This window comes from Leopardus geoffroyi, chromosome E1 (assembly GCF_018350155.1).
Source record: "Leopardus geoffroyi isolate Oge1 chromosome E1, O.geoffroyi_Oge1_pat1.0, whole genome shotgun sequence".
Classification (NCBI taxonomy): domain Eukaryota; kingdom Metazoa; phylum Chordata; class Mammalia; order Carnivora; family Felidae; genus Leopardus; species Leopardus geoffroyi.
The window spans coordinates 55,100,262-55,118,167 of NC_059330.1; the positions used below are offsets into that span (position 1 = coordinate 55,100,262).

Consider the following 17,906-nt stretch of genomic DNA (forward strand, 5'->3'; position numbering starts at 1 on the left):
GATGTGAAAGCATTGGAAATTGTAAAAAAGAGCCATCTTTCTAGATGGTCCAGGACTGATGACATGTGACAGAGAAAGGAGGTGGGGCTGGGAGCCCAGAGGGAGGGTGAAGGACTGACACATCCAGAAGCTTCTCTGACCATCTCTCCCCCCCACCAGGGGTCCCAGCACCAGCAAGGCTGAGCTGTGTCTGACCTCGGAAGCCACCTGTGCCAAGCTTCCAGAGCCAGCAGGCAGTTCGGAGCCCTGCACATCCCCCACGGAGAGAATACAGCCAGCCAGGGCCCAGGAGAGCCCAACAGGCTGCCCACAGCAGACCTCCCTCTGCCATTCCCACTATGACACCATCAGGCTTCCAGGTGGGCCCCTGGCAAAGCAGGACACCCACAGCCCCTGACATGAGCCTCTCTTTTCAAGGAGATTGAAGAGTGAACTCCATCCGTCACCACCAGAGCCCCCATGTGAGCACATTTGTCACACCCAGCACCAGGGTGGGTAGGAGCCACTGAATACCAAGCGGCTTCTGCTGCCCAGATACTCCCCCACAGGGAGCTGCCCACCTTCTCTAGGCGGACACCCCGCTGGGATACCCCCAAGGTGCTTTATTGCCTATAGGCTATGGTGCCCCCCTCCCTCCCAGGGATGCAGAATGAGGCAGCCAGGACCAGTGGGTTGTAAAAGATTTGTTTAATGCCCCAGCGCTCTGAGAAGAAACTCCAGTCAGGGAGGGCAGGGGGTGGGGGTGGGGGGACAGCCCCCGCCCCCACCCCGAGTTCCAGCCACCATACTCCTACACCAGGCCCCCGCAGTCTTGACTAGAAACTAGCTAACATCAGGGCAGGGAGACATCACTGCTCCCGGTGACTCCAGGACAGGCGGGAAGGGCTTTGCATAAGAGGACAGCAACAGCCCACCCGGACCACACCAGGACCGGAGACCGCCGAGATCACTCAACTGACCATGGAAGACATCTGTCACTGGGGACCCAAGGCCAGGATTTCAAGGCGGAATCCAGAAACGCCTGCCTGCACTAACCCTGGAAGTGCCAGGCAGAGAATCCAGTTGACCAGGAACCACAGTAGCTGACCCCTCACACTTCTGACTCCAAGCTGGAGATCCGCCTCCAGGTACAAGGTCCAGGGAAGCCGTGTGTCCCACAAGCCACCCTGCTGACCTCTTCCAGCCCCCCATTGTCCCTGTAGCCTGTGCTCAGCCCCAGAGTCCTGCCTCTGTGCCTCGGAGGCCCCCAGGCCCCAGTGAGCCAGGGGCCATGGCTGGCACAGCGGGGGAGGTGGGGACAGATGGCCCCCCAGCAAAGCGGCACGTGGGCGTGCAGGCAGGCGTGCTCTCTGTGCGGCCAGACGGGGACCCTGGCCCACACGCTCTCCTGGCAGGCCTCCCGGTAGGACGGCAGCCGCATCGACGGCGCCTGCGCCAAGCGCCGGCAGGCCGGGCGGCCACACCGAGTGGGCAGCGATCGGGGCTGAACGAAGGCCTCGGCCACCGAGCTGGGCAGGGAAGCGTGGCGCGGGCGTGGACCCTGGGCCCAGGCCTCGCGCAACAGGGCCTCCCGCCGAGCCAGCTGCTCCGGCCCGAGTAGCGGCAGGTCCTCTGGCTCCGGGGGCTCCGGGAAGAGCGGGAGGAAGGGGCGCCCCGACCGGTCGGCTCGAGGGAAGGAGCTGTAGTGGCAGCGCTCGGGCGACAGGGGGCGCGCTGGGAGCGCGCGCCGCTCGGAGGCCGAGAGGTGCCGCCCGCCGCGCCCGGCCTGCACCGGCCGTCGCACCTCCCGGGGCGGCCTGCCCGACGCCCGGGACACGTCTGGCGGCGACGGCCCAGGCGTCGGAGGGCGGCCCGGGAGCTGCGGAGCCCTGCGCGCCAGCGCGGCACGACCCCCGCCCGGCGGCCCCCGGCCCGGGGGGCTGGGCGCCGGGGACGGGCCGGGCGTGGGTGGCCGCGGGCCGGGGCAGGCGGGTGGCGGGGGAGCGCGGCGGCTGCTGCCCCAGCTCTCGATGGTGCGCGTGGCGCGGTCCAGGGAGCTGCTCACGCCAGCCGTGGTCACCATGTCACGCGCCGCCTGCAGCATCTTGAGCACGCTGGCCTGGGCCGAGCCGGTGGTCAGGTCCGGGCTGGGCGGCCGCGTGGGGCTGGCCAGGCTCTGCACCCCGCTGAAGCAGCTGTAGATGCCCTGGGCAGCCGGGAGGAGACAGCCATGAGTGGCCAGCTCCTCTCAGGGACCTCCCGCCTCCCGGCCCAAGCACCAGCCCAGGCGTCCGAAGTGGTAGGAAGCTACTAACATTCGTTAAGCGCCTCCTATGCGCCCGGCACTGCGCCACTGTGAGAGCAATTGCCAGGGAGCAATCTGAAGCTCCAAGAGGTTATCTCTTCCTAAAGGCATACAGCTCGTAAATAGCAGTGAGGGTTCGAACCCGGTCAGCCTGGCTCCGAAACACTGCCCAGCCTGCGGCAGGAGGGCTCTGCTTCTCTTCTGCTGTGTGATGCTGGAAGGCCCTCAGTTTTTACCTCTGTAAATGGGGCCATAGCCAGCTCTGACTTATCTGGGTTGGTGCCCCTAAAGCTGGGACCTGCATGGGGTGGGGTGGCACCCACCCTACTGAAAGCCAGCAGGAAGTCCAGCCGAGATGTGTTGGGCACTGAGTGGCGCAGTTTCCAGTAGACCAGGTGCTCCCAGGCAAAGACCAGCAGGGCCAGTCCCATGGCCACCAGCAGCATGTAGAAGACGCCCGCCATGTTGTCGATGTCCAGCTTGCTGCTCATTACCTCGTTCTTCTCGTTCTGGCAGATCCCCGAGAGCCACACCGTCTCCAGCTTCTGTGTCTCGCCTGGTGAGAGGCGGGAGCGGGGGTGGGGGCACACCTGGCTCAGGAAAGACCCTCCCAATGCTCGCCCAAGCCTGGAGCAAGGAGGGGTCTGGAGCCAGCCCCTTACAGGACCACAGAGGGATCTAGCCAGCAAGGGCAGGATGGGGGTGGGGGAAGGGAGGTGGCAATGAGCAGGAAGAAAGGAAAGCAGAGTGGAGGCCGGGGTAGACAATGCCAGCCTTGGACATGCCCCCCCCCGCCCCCCCCCCCCTCCACACCCAGTAAAAGCTTGCAGACGTGGTATGTTACCTATCATTCACACCTGGGTCAAACCTATTGGTCATCTACAAGCCAGGCACAGAGCTTGGCGCACAGAAACTAAAAGCCCAGGTCCCCTAGGACATCCCAGCACCTTAACTGCTATCACTCTCAGTCTGTGGCACTGATGGAAAATCAGTCTGACCTCATAGCGCTGAAAGCTCTGGGTTTGGGGGCAGGTTCCGCTGTGCTGCTTACATATGTGAGCCCCCTGTCCCAAGGCAAGCCTGAGCCCCGGCTCTGGGATGAGGCAGGCCCTTGGCACTATCCTAGGTGACCTCAAGATGGAAATGGCCGGGACAGGGGTCTAGAGAAAAAAGAGGATGTCAGCCTCCCCCAAGCCCCACTGTGTGGCCTGAGCTCCTTCCTGTCTTCCTGCCCTCCAGGGAGCCTCCTGAAATTCTGTTTCCCGCTCCCTCCTGGCAAGCCCACCCCTTCCCCAGGTTTCCATGTGGTCCTTCCAAATGCCACCCTCCCATCCTCCTTGCCCCAGCCTCACTCCCAGAGACCTCTTCCTGCCCACAGGCCCTGGGACTCAGAGAATGGTAGTGGAGATGCTGACCGGCCATCAGGCAGCTGTCCCCACCTCAGGTTCCACGGCCCACCCTGGACCCCAGGCCCCCAGCAGCAGCACCCACCATCCCCCAGGAACTGCAGGAGCGCCAGGTCTATGGCCCGCTTCCAGTGGGAGTCCTTCTGCATGGCGATGCCGTAGCCAGTGGTGGCAAAAACCTTGCCAGAGCCAATGGTGACCAGCTTGCAGCCCTCGTCCTTGCCCGCCATGTAGTTGAGGACAGCAGCATCATAGATGAAGGCATCCAGCTTCCTGGGGACAGGCCAGGGGTCATGTGAGGTGAGGATACCCAATCTGGGGCCTGACAGGGGTCTGGGCTGCATGAGCCCGCTGAGCACTGACCAGGTGGGATGGGTGGGCAGAGACTTCTCTGGTTCCCCTGGATCCTGAATGCAGAGAAGAGCCCTTTTCCATAGCTCAGGGACCCCACCTCCCCTCCTCTCAGAGAGGCCAGGGGACCCTCTGCCTCCAGAGAACACTCCCTCCGTGCCCAGCCCCTCCGTCTCCCTACGACCCTAAGAAGGTCACAGCCACTACTCAGATGAAGGCTGAACCCTGCTCAGTATCTCAGCTGCATCTGTGGGCCAAATGGTGGGCCTCCAGTTTTGCTTGAAACTTCACTCTGCCCCCAGACCTCCCTCCCCCTTCCCTACGAGTCCTACAGGACACCCCGGCCTCCATGTCTCCACCTTGGGTCTCCCAGACAGGGCCAGAGCTGAGGCTGGTCAACGGGGAGACATGTGGGTAGAGACGGTCAGAGGGTGGGTGCAGGGCTGAGGACCCACCCCATCTTGAGGCTGGTGAGCGCATCCTCCACCGAACGCTGGTTGAACTTGACCATGTGGGTGTGCATCTCTCGGTAGTTGCTGCGAATGTTCCGCTCTGTGCTGCCGTTGGGCACCGTGCCGAAGCGGAAGGGCGGGTACTGATCTTGAGGCCGCTGAAACTGCGGGCAGAGGGCAGGCGCCATTCGTCACCTCCATCCAAGCCTGCGGACACACCAGCGCTCCCCGACCCCATCCCCGGCGCCCAGCCCTGGAATCTGCACTTGCAGAGTGAGGGCACAGGAATCTGAGAGAGACCGTCCGGGCCGCTCCTGCGTTTTACAAACGGTGAAACCTGAGGCCAGGTCAGGAAGAGACTTACCCAAGGCCACTCTGTCGGTGCACCTGAGCCATCCGCCCCCTCGCCCCAGGCCCCAGCCCTCCCCTCAACCGGGTCTCCAGCTCCTTCCTACTCCCTGCTCCATTTCAGATTCCCCTTTTGTGTCCCACAGGCCTACCCCTGCTCTCAGCACCCCTCGCCCTCTGCTAGCTGTAGCCCCAGAACCTTCTTATCACTGAGGCCAGACACAGTGTCGATGTACTGCTCCTGGATCATGAAGGCGGCCAAGTTGGCGGTGTAGCTGGTGAGGAAGATGACGGCGAAGAAGGCCCAGACTAGGACCATGATCTTGCTGGTGGTGCCTCGGGGGTTCTCGATGGGCACCGAGTTGTTGAAGACCAGCGCCCACAGCAGCCACACAGACTTGCCGATGGTGAAGGATGGGCCCCCAGACTCTGGGGGTGAGAGGGTGGGCACAGAGGGACCCCAGTCTTCACTCTGTCCTGGGTGGGGCCCTATCCCCAGCCATCGCCCCTCCAGGGCAAGCCAACCCACCTTGTCTCCCTTTTCTCTCTCTCATTCTCTCTCTCTCTTTCTCTCTCTCTCTCTCTCTCTCTCTCTCTCTCATATATCTGATTGGCCCCTGCTTGCTGTCCAAAAGCCAGAGACCTCCCCCAGGATCCAGCCTTCTCTGTAGGGCCCCTGCAGCCCTGAGCCCACCCGTCCAGAATGCTCCCTCCCTCCCAGGCCTAGGTGAGAGCCTACTCTTGCCACTGGTGAGGTTCTGGTTGTAGCTGACAGGGCTGAAGTACTCAAACATGAAGACTGTGATGGCCACCACGGTGAGACACATGACAAACATCATCACCCACACTGAAGGGCTGTAGGGCTCTGGGAACAGAGGGAGGCAGCTCAGAGGCCTCACTACTGTCCTTCCCACCCACAGCCCAGAGCACTGGGTGCAGACAGGTGCGTCCACATGGTCAAAGTGGGGCCCGTCAGCTCCGAGGACTGAGCCAAGGGGTCTCTGACTCTCAGAGCAGCAGGGCCCCGGGAGAGACCACCCCCAAGAGAGATCAGGCTCTCCAGCATTCTCTGTCTCCCCTTCCCCTCTGCCCTGGGACCAGGTCCCATCACCCCACCCCAGGAAACTTCCCTTTGACTACACATCTCCCCTGGATCCCACACCGACCCCCAACTTCCTTTCACAAAAAGGGAGTTTACGCCCCATGCTCTCTCCCCTTCCTCTCCCACCCCCTTGCCTGCAACCCACTCCATCTCCCATCTCCCTCCTCCTCCCCACCCAGCCTGATCCCAAGTATCATCAGCATGCCCAAGGAATTCTCTTTCCCTCTCCTCCCTCGCCTGCCAGCACCGCTAACCACACTCCTGTTCTGGAAGTGCCCCGCCTGGCCCAGCGTTGATGGGCTTTTGTTCTGCCTGGAATCAGGGTCTCTGAGATCAAGTCTCACTCTTGATCCTCCTGACGGGGCCCCGAAGCCCCAGGAGCTGGGGAGACCAACTGAGCTTCTCTGACCAATCTGTTCAGTGGCTTCAGTCTCCCAGAGCAAGCAGGCATTACTGCCATAAGCACTGTGTCCTTTGCCGCAATGCCCATCCCGTGGGGGTGGGGCCTGTTGTCTCTTACGCAGCTGAGGAATCCTGATCAGAGAGGTTCAGTGACTTGCTCAAGGCCACACAGCAGGAAGGGGATTCTCTCCTCTGCTTCTGGCTGAAGCTTGCCTGTCCTCGGGGCTCTCTGAAAATCCCCCACTCCAGGGCCCACTGACTTCCTGACAGGACGCTGGGCAGCGGCCAGGACTGTGGCTGTCTCCCCAGCAGCTAGTGTGAGGCCTGGCATGAAGGGGCTTGCCCCCACAAGGCTGAGTTCCTACTGCTACTTCCCACTCTCTGGGTTGGCTCCTCCAGCTCCCTGTGAAGCTTCTCCCCTGGTGTGTCCCAGCCTACCAGGCGCCTCCTGAAGTCGGCCTGCCTTCCCGGTTTCCCTGTCCCTCACAGTGACCCCTCCACCCTCCTTACCCAACACCCAGATTCAGATGGAACACAGACTTCGCCCTCCTATCCCTCTGCATCCTACCGTCCTGCAGCTCAGGCCTCCGGCCAACCTCCAAGGCGCCCGCGGCTGTGCTGGCCCTCCGAGGCCCACCCCAAATTCCCCGTCTCTGCGCCTGCGCCTCAGACCCCAGAGCCATCCCCGCCCACCCAGAGCCGCACCCAGGAAGGCCGAGGGGGACACGGTGCCATTGCTGCGTGCCACCATCACACTGATGCCCGTCTCCACAAAAGGCACAGAGAAGTCCACAATCTCGGAACGCTCCTCGTTGATGGTGAGGGAGCCGATGGCCATGTCTGCCCGCTGGTAGTACACCTGAGGTCATGGGGGCCGGGCCGGGTTGGAGGAGGGGTCCCACAGGCTGGAGCACTCTCCACAGCCCCCACCCCCGTCTACCACCCCCCTGACTGAGTGGGCTGTTCCCATCTGGGGTCCTCAGAGCCCCACTTGCACTACTGACCACCCACCCCAGGGAGCATCACTGGTGACAACCCGTCTCCCCTGCCGACTGGGAGAGCCGTGGGAGCTGGCCCCAGGCTCCGCCCTGACTGACCCCCGGCACAGGAACATCTAGGGGTGGCTGAGCGATGCATGGGGTCTGGGGTGGTGGGCGGGCAGGGGGGTGGGCTCAGGTGGACCGCAAGGGAGGGCCTACCTCCCCGATCATGCCGTTCCACACGCCTCGAACCCTCTTGCCATGCTTGCCGTTGGTCACCAGGTACAGGTCATAGGAGAACTTGACCACCTTGGCCAGCTTCTTGAGGATGTCAATGCAGAAGCCCTTACAGCAGAGCTTGGTGTAGGGGGCCGTGTCACCACTGCTGCCACCAAGAGACCACCAGCAGTCAGAGCCAGCAGCAACTCCCAGTTTGGCAGGTGGCCCCCGCCCCCACACCCAGGCATAAGACACACGCGCCTGCCGTCACACGGCAGCACACAGCTCACGCGGGGCCTTCCTGTGCCCTCGCACGGACCTGAAGGTGTGGTTGCTCTGCCTGCGGCAGGGCACAGTGTTGGGCACACAGCCGCCCGTGCTGGGGTCAGGGCTCTCCACAATGACAAAGGGCCGCTCTTCCAGCGTGGCCACCGTCAGGTGCCGGCTGTCCACTACAGGCTGCAGGGAGGCACTATAGCGAGGCCACACCGGGTACTTCATGTGGAGGACACCATGGTCCCAGCGACCCACCTGCAAAAGGCGACCAGCTTCAGCCTGGGACCGCCAGCCCGATTACCCCCACCCTCTAGGTGGGGGCCTCTGGTGGGACCTGCCAGGGCCAAGAGTCTCCCTCCCTAACCTGGGGAGCTTTGGGGCAGGAGCATTTGGAGAGCAGAGCAAGGGGCTGTGCATGGACCAGAAAGGGGGGGGGGGGCTCCCGACAGTCTCCTCCCAGCCTCTGGCCCCCACGCCTTCCCATCTAGCCACCCCACTGCTGCTGGCCTGCAGCATCTTCCTCGAGCCCAGACCTGAGACATCTCCCCACCCTCCCCACCCCCCACCTCGGTACAAAGTCCTTTGCCCAGTACTCAAAGTCTTCCACACTCGGGCCCACCTTACCCCTCCCCACACTTCCTCCTCAGTCTCTACACCCCCCCCCCAAACAAATCACTTTAAAATGTCCCAGACCCTTCTGCCCCTCTGTCTATACCAGGCTAGTATCCCTTCCTGATGGCCTCCGACTCAACCCTCCACAGCCCAACCCAAACGTCCCAACTTCTGTGAATCTTTCCCCCGTTTCTTCCTTTGAAGGCAGAACCGGTTTCTCGCCCTCCTCTTCCCGCCCCCCCCCCCATAATGCTTTGCACACATCTCTCCTCAAGCACTGAGCATCCCCAAATCTATTTGTTTACATGTCTGTCTGGCCAGCATGGCTGTGGGTTACTCCCCCAGGGCCCGGACTAGATGATAAGAGTGTTTGATCAGTTCTGTAGTGGAGGGAGGCTAGGGTGCTAGTCGAGCCCTGAGCCGAGACGCAGCACCCACCCTGGCGCAGGTGCAAATGTTTCAGCTGAGACCTGAAGGATGAGGGGCTGGATGAAGGGCAGAAGGGACCCTCTGCTCAGCTGTGGGACAAGAGGGACTAGGGACAAAATGAGAGGATACCGAGGGACCCTGGGCTCACCCCCTTCTCACCATCTCCCAGAGGCGGTGACGGTTGAGGGCGATCACAACCATGGTGGGCTGGACCAGGTACCCACCAGGGCTGAAGGAGAAGTCTCGGCCCTCCCAGGTGACATTCAGTAGGTGCCTGCGATGGGGGAGAGAAACCAGGGTGTCCCTGGTTAGCTCTGCCAGCAGCCCTGCCCAGGACCTCATGCCCCCTCCCCCACCTTCTACGTCACCACTATCACCACCCCCAAGTAGCACTGACTGTGCAATTATTGTTGTTTCTTTGTATTGACACCCCTCCCCCTGCAATCCTCACCACACCTCATACCTGGCTTCTTTTTCAGTTGAAGAAACTAAGCCCAGAGAGGAGAGGTTAACTTGGCCCCAGGCACACAGCTAGTGGGAGGTGTAGCCACCCAGGTCCGCTGAAGCGGCCCCCTCCCCCTCCGTGCCCTGGGCAGGTGCCCACCTGTAGAAGGCCTTCCGGGCAGGGCTGATGGGCCCAGGGTGGCCACGACAGTCCCCAGCCGGGGAGGGCAGGGCGCCGTGCTGCCGCTGGTAGCCGTGGGCGCCCAGGGCCAGGATGGCCACGCCGTCGCGGACCTTCTGGCGCAGGCTGAGGCGCCAGCTCTCGGTGACGACGCTGATGAGGCCCACAGGGAAGGCGGCGGGAGGCGCGTCGGTGCTGCCCAGCGCCAGACTGGGCACCAGCCACACGTGTCCGGGCCCCACCAGGCCGGCCTGCGCCGCCTCGGCGAAGAGCACCTCGGCCTCCTCGCGCGAGCAGTAGGCCACCAGCACCGGGGCGTCGAGCTGGCGCAGCAGGCGCTGGGTGTGCGCGCGCTGCCCGCCCGGGCCCAGCTCCAGCGTGAGCACGTCCAGCAGCCGCCAGCTCAGGTAGCTGGCGTCGGCGACGGCGCGCACCCCCTCCAGGAAAAGCGCGTGCCCCGGGTGCAGGCTGGTGATGACGGCGAACGCGCTCCAGTCGTACTCCTCCAGCACCTTGAACAGCACCTGCAGCTGCTGCTCCAGGGAAACGCCCAGCTGCAGGAAGGCCGAGCCCGGCTCCTGGGGGCGGGGCGGGGCGGGGCCTGAGTCGGGGCGGGGCTCGGCGCGCCCCGCCCCAACTTCTGCCTCCTCCCGCAGTCCCCAAATGCGCCCGCGTCCCCTAGACGCGGGGCGTCCCGGGAGACCCTGTGCTGCAACACCCGCCTCCCGCCCCCGATGTGGTCCCTAGCCCCTGCTGCCCATTAGAATCATCTGGTGGGCTTTTTGCGGGCTCGCGCCCGACCAATGCTGGATCAAAGCCCAGCAGCATCAGCTGTCACCTGGGAGCGTGTCGGAAATGCACATTCTCGGGCGCATCGCACCCCTACTGGATCAGAACCTCTGGGGATGGCGCCCATGAATCTGTACCTTGACACGCTCTTCAGGTGATCCTTGAGCCCGCTAGGTTGGGAAGCAATGCCTCAGACCAACTGAATCAGACTCTCAGAGATGGGACTCTGGGCGTCTGTATTTTTCTAAAGCACTGTTGAGACAGCCACCACGCTGAGAGCTACTGCCAGGACCAAAGCTTCCTAGGAAAACACCCCACGGAGCCCTGTGGGTGAGAAGGTTCCAACTCCCCACTGCCTCCACCATCACAAATGCCAAGGGCACGCCAGCTCGAGCCTGGACTAGCGCAATCCCCTGCTAACTGAGGGGTCCCTCCTGCCACCGCAGGCCCTCCAAGATTTCGCCACACTGCGACTGCTGTCCCCGTCTTTAAAAAAGCAAACCGGGGACAACCCTACAAGACAAGTAACCCAGTTCTTCCCACAGGCAAATTGCAAGAAAGATGTTGGAGGATCCTAGAGATTGTGGCTCCGCAGCCACGTCAGCCAATCGCCACGTGGAAACCTAACTGGTTTCTTGATTCAAGCAACCAAATTTAAAAATAAGCACTTAAGATGTTTATGAAACAAGGGGGGAATTTGAACGCCGGCTGGATATTTGATGATGTTAAGGAGTTTTTATTATTTTCTAGATGTGATCATGTGGTGGTTCGGTTTTTAAGCCCTTATCTATTAGAGATATATACTGAAATATGTCTGGATGGGACAACAGGATGCTTGGGCTTTGCCTCAGAACGACACAGAAGAGAGAGGAGTAGCGGGGAGAAGGATGGGGCAGGGTTGGTCAGGGGTGGATGGTACATGGGGTCATTATACACTTCTACTTTTATGTATGCTCAGGTTTCTCCCTAATAAAAAATAATCATAAAAGAAAGGCAAATCAGATAGGTCTCTCCCCTCAACACCTTCTTTGGCTCTCCAGTTACTTAGGATAAAACCCAAATATCTTCCTGAGTGCTCAGACTCCCACCGCCCGTCTCCAACCTTCTCTCAAATCCTCCCAGCTCCTTCTACCTAGCTGCCTTCACACCATCTGATGCCTCCGGTGGGAACACTGCCCCCCACTTGAACCCCCCCACACACACACCTTGCCAACTCTCCCTCATCCTCCAGGCCTCAGCTTCTATATGATTTCTTAGGAGACCTTCTGACCAACCCTCTACCCAAACGGGGCCCTCTTAGACCCTCCTGTGTTTTTCCTTCAGAATGCTTGTCCCAGCTGTGACTGTAGATTAGCGTGTCTTTAGAACTTTGTCTCCACGGGCTGCCGATCTGTGAGGTCATGCCTCCCCCATGCTTGGGACAGCGGCCTGACACTGGGTGTTCCCCTGCAGGTTAACGGCATCGGATCCCCTGCCCAGCCTGGCCTCTGCCCCTGAGTCTGGAGCTTGACCGAGGAAGGCCCGAGAAGCAGAGAGAAGGTGGGCCGGGGCTTCCCACCTAAGCCAGAGGTGAGCTTGCCACCCACCCCGCCTCATCCAGACACAATGTGAAAGCAGCCCAGAAAGTTTATCTTCTAGAACACGAGAACATAATTGCCACAGCCTCTTCCCCCGTCACCCCTGTCACACCCTCGGCCCCCACCACCTGCTGGTACCACCCAATCCCAGCTTCCCAGAGCTGAAGTCTCTCCCTGGCCCAGCCTCAGCCCCACTCTTGCAGCCCCAGCCCGGCTCCCGGCCCACGGGATGAGGGGACATGAGTTTGGACAGGCACCTTGGGGGTGAGGACCACAGCAGAGCCCCCACTGATGCTGAGGATGGGCACATGGGTCTGGGAGGAGACGAAGTCCAGGATCTGGGCCACGGCCTCGGTGCCCACGTTGTCCTCAAAGACGATGCCATGGACGCGGGCAGCGCCTAGGAGCCCGCAGATCTGGGTGAGGAGGCTGCTGGGATTGGTGTTGTTGACCCCCACGGTGAGCGGCTGGATCTCCAGAGGCAGGTCCACGAAGCTCTGGGAGGTGAGGCGGGTACGAGCTTGGGCCTGCGGTGGCCCCGAGCTGCCAAACACTACGGCCACCGTCATAGCTTGCTCACCCTGCCCCGGGCCCAGCCCTGCCCAGGCACCGAGGAGTGAGGCGAGCAGCAGGGCGGGCCCCAGGGCACCACCCATGTCCACCAGAGGGTCCTGCAGAGAGATCAGGGTGGGTACAGGGAGGGAGACAGAAGCGCGAAGAGAAAAGATGAGCACACGGTGCGGGGTGGGGGGGGGGGGGCGGGGGAAGGGGGGGAGGAGTCAGAGACACACACATCCCAAGGATGAAAGAAAAAAGGAGAAAACCTCCCTCCACAAAGAGAGGCAGAGAGGGAGGGAGAGGCAGACACAGATAAAGAGAAAGAGACAGGTTAGCTGAGCGTCCCCAGGGCTCTCTGGAGGGGTGGGGGCAGGAAGAACGTGAGTCCCCACCAGTGCTCATGACTTCCATTCTGCTGTTGAACAGTGTGCTTGGCTGCAAAGGCCAGAGCCTTGGAAACTCATCTGTCCGGGCCCTACCCTGGGAGGACACACTGAAAATGCTAGGCTGGTGTCCAGGTGTATGGATTTGAGTCAGACAGACCTGAGTTCAAGTCCCAGCTCTGCCACTGACTAGCCGCGTGGTCCTGGGGAAGCCACTCAGGTAGGTTTTCTTGAGATAACATGGGACCTACCTCACAGCAGCATGGGGGCTCCCCACTGCTATCAGCATCCTTATCCTACAGCGACAGCCCACATCCAGGTGAAAGAAGGCAGCTTCTGTGACACTCTCTGCCCTGCCTCCATGTTCCCCATCCTAAACTGAAACTAACATCCCTAAGGGCCCTGCTCTGCGTGGCCCTGCTTGGCATAGAGCCCCGTCCTCCTGGGCCTCAGACACCCCCACTCAACTTAGTAGTTGAGTGGCCTCAACTTAGTAGTACCTACTCCACAGCAGGGCTGTGACACCACTGACTTGGTCAGGACTCAGGGTCACCTGGGACCCTGAGGTCTCACACACGAGCTGCTTCCCCAGGCCGTCGCTAGTGTGCAGGATTTTTTTGACCTCACCCAAGGGCGTGATGCGTATCCCTGCTAAGTAAACATCATTGCTTTGGATGGGAACCAACAGCCAAGTCAGTGAGTGGTGCCCACTGATGCAGCTCTCTCTCCCAGCTGGACATCGGCCATGGCAGTGCCACCCCTTTCCATCTTCATCACATCCCTAGCAAAACTTCTGAACGGGGGATGCCAAAGGGACCAGGAGCCAAAGGGTGACCAGGGTGAACCTGGTTTAATTTAGGCTGAGAAGACAGGATTTTTGGCAGGGGAGGGAATGGATACTCGTTCTGGTGCCCTTGAAGTCCCCCCCACACACACCCCCGTGTATGGTTTCCTGGTACATCGACTTAGAACGTCAGCCCAGACACATGTATGAGTCTGAGACTGCAGCCCAAGCCACACCACACCACATCTCAGCTACCACCAATCAGGGATCTCAAGTTATACCCGCAAAAGGGACTGCCATGTCCCCCCTCCCTTGCCAGGCCTTTCTGTGCCCATCTCTGCCCACAGCCGGGTCCCAATAGGTTCCCTACCCCCTGGGCAGCCCCAAGCCTCCCCCGGCTCTGCCTCCCAGCTCTGAGCTCCAGGTCTGTGCTGTGCAGCCACCAGTCACATGTGACTATGGGCACTTGAAATGTGGCTCGTCTGAAGTGAGGTCTGCTCTAAGGGCAAGAGACATTCTGGATATTGAAGACTTAGCATGAAAACAAGAACGTGAAGTATCTCAATATTTTTTTATATTGATTACGTGTTGAAATAATGTCACATGCACTGAGTTAAACATACACGGCTAGAACTAACTTCACCCGTTTCTTTTTACTTTTTCTAACGTTGCCACTAGAAAATGTAAAATGATGCGTGTAGCTCTCATTTTGCTTCTTTGGAAAAACGTGACTCTAGATGCAGGATCCAGGCCCTCCCCCAACTCCTAGGGGGCCCTGCCCCCAGAGACTCCCCCTGTGGGAAGGTGTCCCCTGGGACTGGAGTTGAGAAGAGGAAGTTGAGGCAGGTGGTGCCTCCCGTCAGGAGTGAGCACAGAATGCGACTGGACGGGAGGGGCTCCTTCAGGCCAATTTCTGGGCTTCACAGAGCAACGGGCAGATTCAAAGAGGTTCAGACCCCAGGGTCTTATCACCACATGACATCCAGTCTCCCCCACAAGGCAAGAGGGTCATTACCCCCGGCCCCGGCCCCCCACCCCTCCACCTCCCACCCACCACCCCACCCTCCCACCCCACTGATCTGAAACGTTGCTCAGAGGGCCACCGCACCCTCTCCTCAGACAGCACAGCTGCTCCCTGGTGCCCACAGATGAAGTCCAGACACCTTGGTCCCATGATTAGGGCCCCACACACCCAGACACCAACGCATTCTCTCCCCTCCATAGACTCCACGCTCCTGCCAGTCTGTTAGCCAGACAGCCCCCGCTGTCAGCATCCCCAGGTCCCTGCTCTGTTGCTCCCTCTGGCTAGAGTGTCCTCTTCCCACGGCCTCTCTCTTGCCTACACAACAAAATTCCAGAATTTTGAGGGCCCAACCTAAATCCCTCTCCCACAGGGCACCTGCCCTAGTCCCTCTGGGCTCGGGACACAGCAGGTGACAAGACATAGGGTCTGGGTGGGGCTGTAGGCCACCTGCCCTTCCTACCCCTACCCCTCAGAGGCTGGGAAGCTCCCTACTATGCCACTGGCAGGTATTTGCCCACCAGATGATGCCCCTGCCACACACCTGACTTTGTCTTAGGAACCTCTGCCCCCTCCCTCAGCGTCTCGCATCTTTCGCTAACAGGCCGGCAAATGAGCCGGGACCACAAAAAGACCCAGGGGAGGGTGGCAGTGGTCAGTCCTCTGAAACACTCAGCATCACCTTGAGCTGCCTGAGAACCTCCGCGTGCTGAAGGCTCTTCTCGCCCTCCAATCCCCTCCCCCATTCCCAGGCAGGCTCCCGCACACGGATGTGCGCACAGGCACACTCACACACCAGACACTGGTGGTTCCCCCGCCGCCCCCCGCCGCCCAGGCCAGGAGCTTTGGCCCCAGGAAGAGGCCCCACCCACCAGCTGCGCTGCTTCGGGGGAGCAGGGGGATCCCGGCTGCTCGGCCCCGTTATATCCACAGCCCTTGGGTAAGCGGCCTCTCCTTTGCCGTCGGGTTTCCTTCCCTCCTGCACTTCCGCTGAGCTAAAAATCCGAACCCAGGCGTCAGGGGAAAAGACCGCCGCTGCATCTCGCTCCCACTGGCGCGGGCACCAAAGTCTCCCTCCAAGATTAACTACCCCGCCCCCTCCACCTCCCCGCCGATTCCGCCCTGGCCCCCCGGGGGGCGCCCCGCCCCCTCCCCTTGGCAGGAATCTCTTACACTCGGGCTGTGAAGTTCGGGGTATTTTTAGGCCGGCGATAAATAATTCATAGGGAACGTGGCATCAGGCTCCCCCCGCGGGAGGACGGGGCGCGAGCGGCGAGAGCCACCGTCACCCGCGGCTCAAGGACACTCGCGATGCGGCGGCGGCGGCAGCGGCGGCGGCGACTCCGGGCTCCGGGACCCGTGCCACGCCTCCTGGCGGCCAAACTGGGCACCACGTCCGCGCCCCCCGCCGCGCTGCTACACCCCACCCCCACCCCGCAGGCGTTCCCGGCTCTCGGCCCCCACCCCCCACTCACCGCAAGCCCCGCAGGCTGGCGGGGGGCGAGCTCGCCTGGCTGACGGGGCTGTGGGCCGGGGTGCCAGGGCTTGGGGTGAACCCAGAAGTCTGGTCTCCAGCCTCCCGGACTCCCCTTCACGCTCCTGTTCAAATTCTTAGTACGGAGTTTAGGAGCAGACTTGAAACCGACTGGCGCAGCCAGAAACTAGACGGGCTCCAAGATAGAGCGCACGAGCCTTCCTCGGTTTCCCTGTGGAGCCAGCGGAGGAGACCGAGCCAGGGTGTTACCACCATGGGAGGGCTGGGGCACCCAGCCAGAAGTCCTGCCGGGACAGCAGGGCTAGGAAGCAGGGTGGATCAGTGGTGTGAGCGTCAAGAACCCGGCTGGGAGCCCCGCGTCTTCGCTCACCGAGCAGGACCTCTGGAAGGGTCCTGGGACGCACACCCTTGGGGATCTCCTGGCTGCTTGATGCCTTGCCTTCACAAGGCCTCCCAGGCCTGGGCACGAAACGCCTTCTGCAGCAGGAGGCTCCGGGTTTCCCTTCCCCGCCGTCGGGGATCCTTGTCGAAGCCCCGGGAGACCTGAGCAAACCCGCTGGTGCCACAGCCAGGGCCCAGCGCTGCGGGGCTCACGGTTCTCCCATGGTCCTCTTCGCCCAGCCTTCCTTTTGCGCCCTCGGAGCCCGGGTCCACCGGGCTTTGGGTCAGCATTTGGGAAGATCCCACCACCCCGTGAACCCCACGCTGATTCCCTGAGGTCAGAGGAGGGAGCGCTATGCCGGGCGGGGGAGAGGAGGAGGAGAGCTGGGGGGATAAGGACCCGGGGGACTCGCAGCGTGCGAAGGGGCGGGGGAGTGTCAAGGGAGATGCGCTCAGAAGGCGCTCAGCAGACCTCCGGGAGGCAGGGGCCCAGCTCCCGGAACCACCCACAGCCCCCTTTCGTCCTCTCTGCCCAGGCCCTCTCCAGCCCCCTCCGCCCGGTCGCGGCCCCAGCCCCCGGCCGGGCTCCCCGGCCCAGCGGGCTTCCAGCAGCAACAGTTGCGGGGGCCGGCAGCCCGGACTCCCGCGTCCCCGCACCGCCCCCTCCCCCGCGGCGCCGCGACGCCCAGCGAAGGAGGAGCTGGAGGGCTCCGCGACCGGGGAGACGAACGTCTTGGGCGCCTCACCCGCGTCCTTCCCTCGCGTCCGCCTCGCGCCTGTCACCTCGGCCTGCCTCTCTCGCCTCCTCTCCATCCGCCCCGGGGCCGAACCCCAGGCCCGGTCCCCGAGGGTCCCGGTGTCCCGGGCCGCCCCCTCCTCGGGCTCCCCGCGCCGGCCAGACTGTCCCCGGGACTCCCGCGTCTGTCTCCGCCGTCCTTGCCCGCGCGGCGCCCGAGCCCAGCCCCAAGTTGGCGGCGAAGTTGGCGTCCCCGGTTCGCCACCCGCCACTCACCGTGGGGAAGGGGCGCTGCGCCCGCGCCGAGAGCCCGCGCCGGCCGCCTCCCGCGCGCTGCATGTCCCGGCGCCTCGGCCCCGCGCGCTGGCGCGCTCCGTCCTAGCTCGGCGGGCACCTGAGCCCGGGCAACGCGGGGCCCGTGTCCGCGGCGCGGCCTGGCGGGCTGGGCAGGGCCGGCCCCCGCCCTGCGCCCGGCGCCCCGCGCCCTCCCGGGGTCCGCTGGGCGCCTGGCTCCGTCCCGGGCTGGGTGGCACGCCGCGCCTCTGGCTCCCAGGGCTCGCCAGCTGGCTGTGGCTGAGCGCTCGCCGCCGCCGCCCGCGCGGGGCCCGCCCCGCCGGGGCCCGCCGCCTCCGCCCCGCCCCGGCCCGCCCCGCCGCCTGCTCCCCGCTGCTCCAGGCCCCTCCTTGCCCGCCCGCG

General features: G+C 62.7%; 1 protein-coding gene across 4 annotated transcripts; it reads right to left on the reverse strand.

Moving 5' to 3' along the window:
• Positions 1 to 672: 672 nt before the first annotated feature.
• On the reverse strand, positions 673 to 17,743 carry GRIN2C (glutamate ionotropic receptor NMDA type subunit 2C). Of its 4 annotated transcripts, none has more exons than XM_045490763.1 (13): positions 17,487 to 17,743; positions 12,110 to 12,523; positions 9,466 to 10,064; positions 9,021 to 9,135; positions 7,864 to 8,075; positions 7,545 to 7,710; positions 7,051 to 7,204; positions 5,581 to 5,706; positions 5,041 to 5,270; positions 4,497 to 4,657; positions 3,776 to 3,963; positions 2,608 to 2,840; positions 673 to 2,185 (listed from the first exon to the last, which is right to left on the reverse strand). In XM_045490763.1, exons 1-13 carry the CDS (start codon positions 17,547 to 17,549, stop codon positions 1,091 to 1,093), a joined length of 3,756 nt encoding a protein of 1,251 aa, XP_045346719.1. In that variant the 5' UTR covers positions 17,550 to 17,743; the 3' UTR covers positions 673 to 1,090. The 4 variants fall into 4 exon arrangements, with proteins under 4 accessions (XP_045346719.1, XP_045346720.1, XP_045346721.1 ...); XM_045490764.1 differs by having other exon boundaries at positions 7,545 to 7,707; positions 17,487 to 17,741; XM_045490765.1 differs by lacking the exon at positions 17,487 to 17,743 and adding an exon at positions 16,074 to 16,180.
• Positions 17,744 to 17,906: the final 163 nt, after the last annotated feature.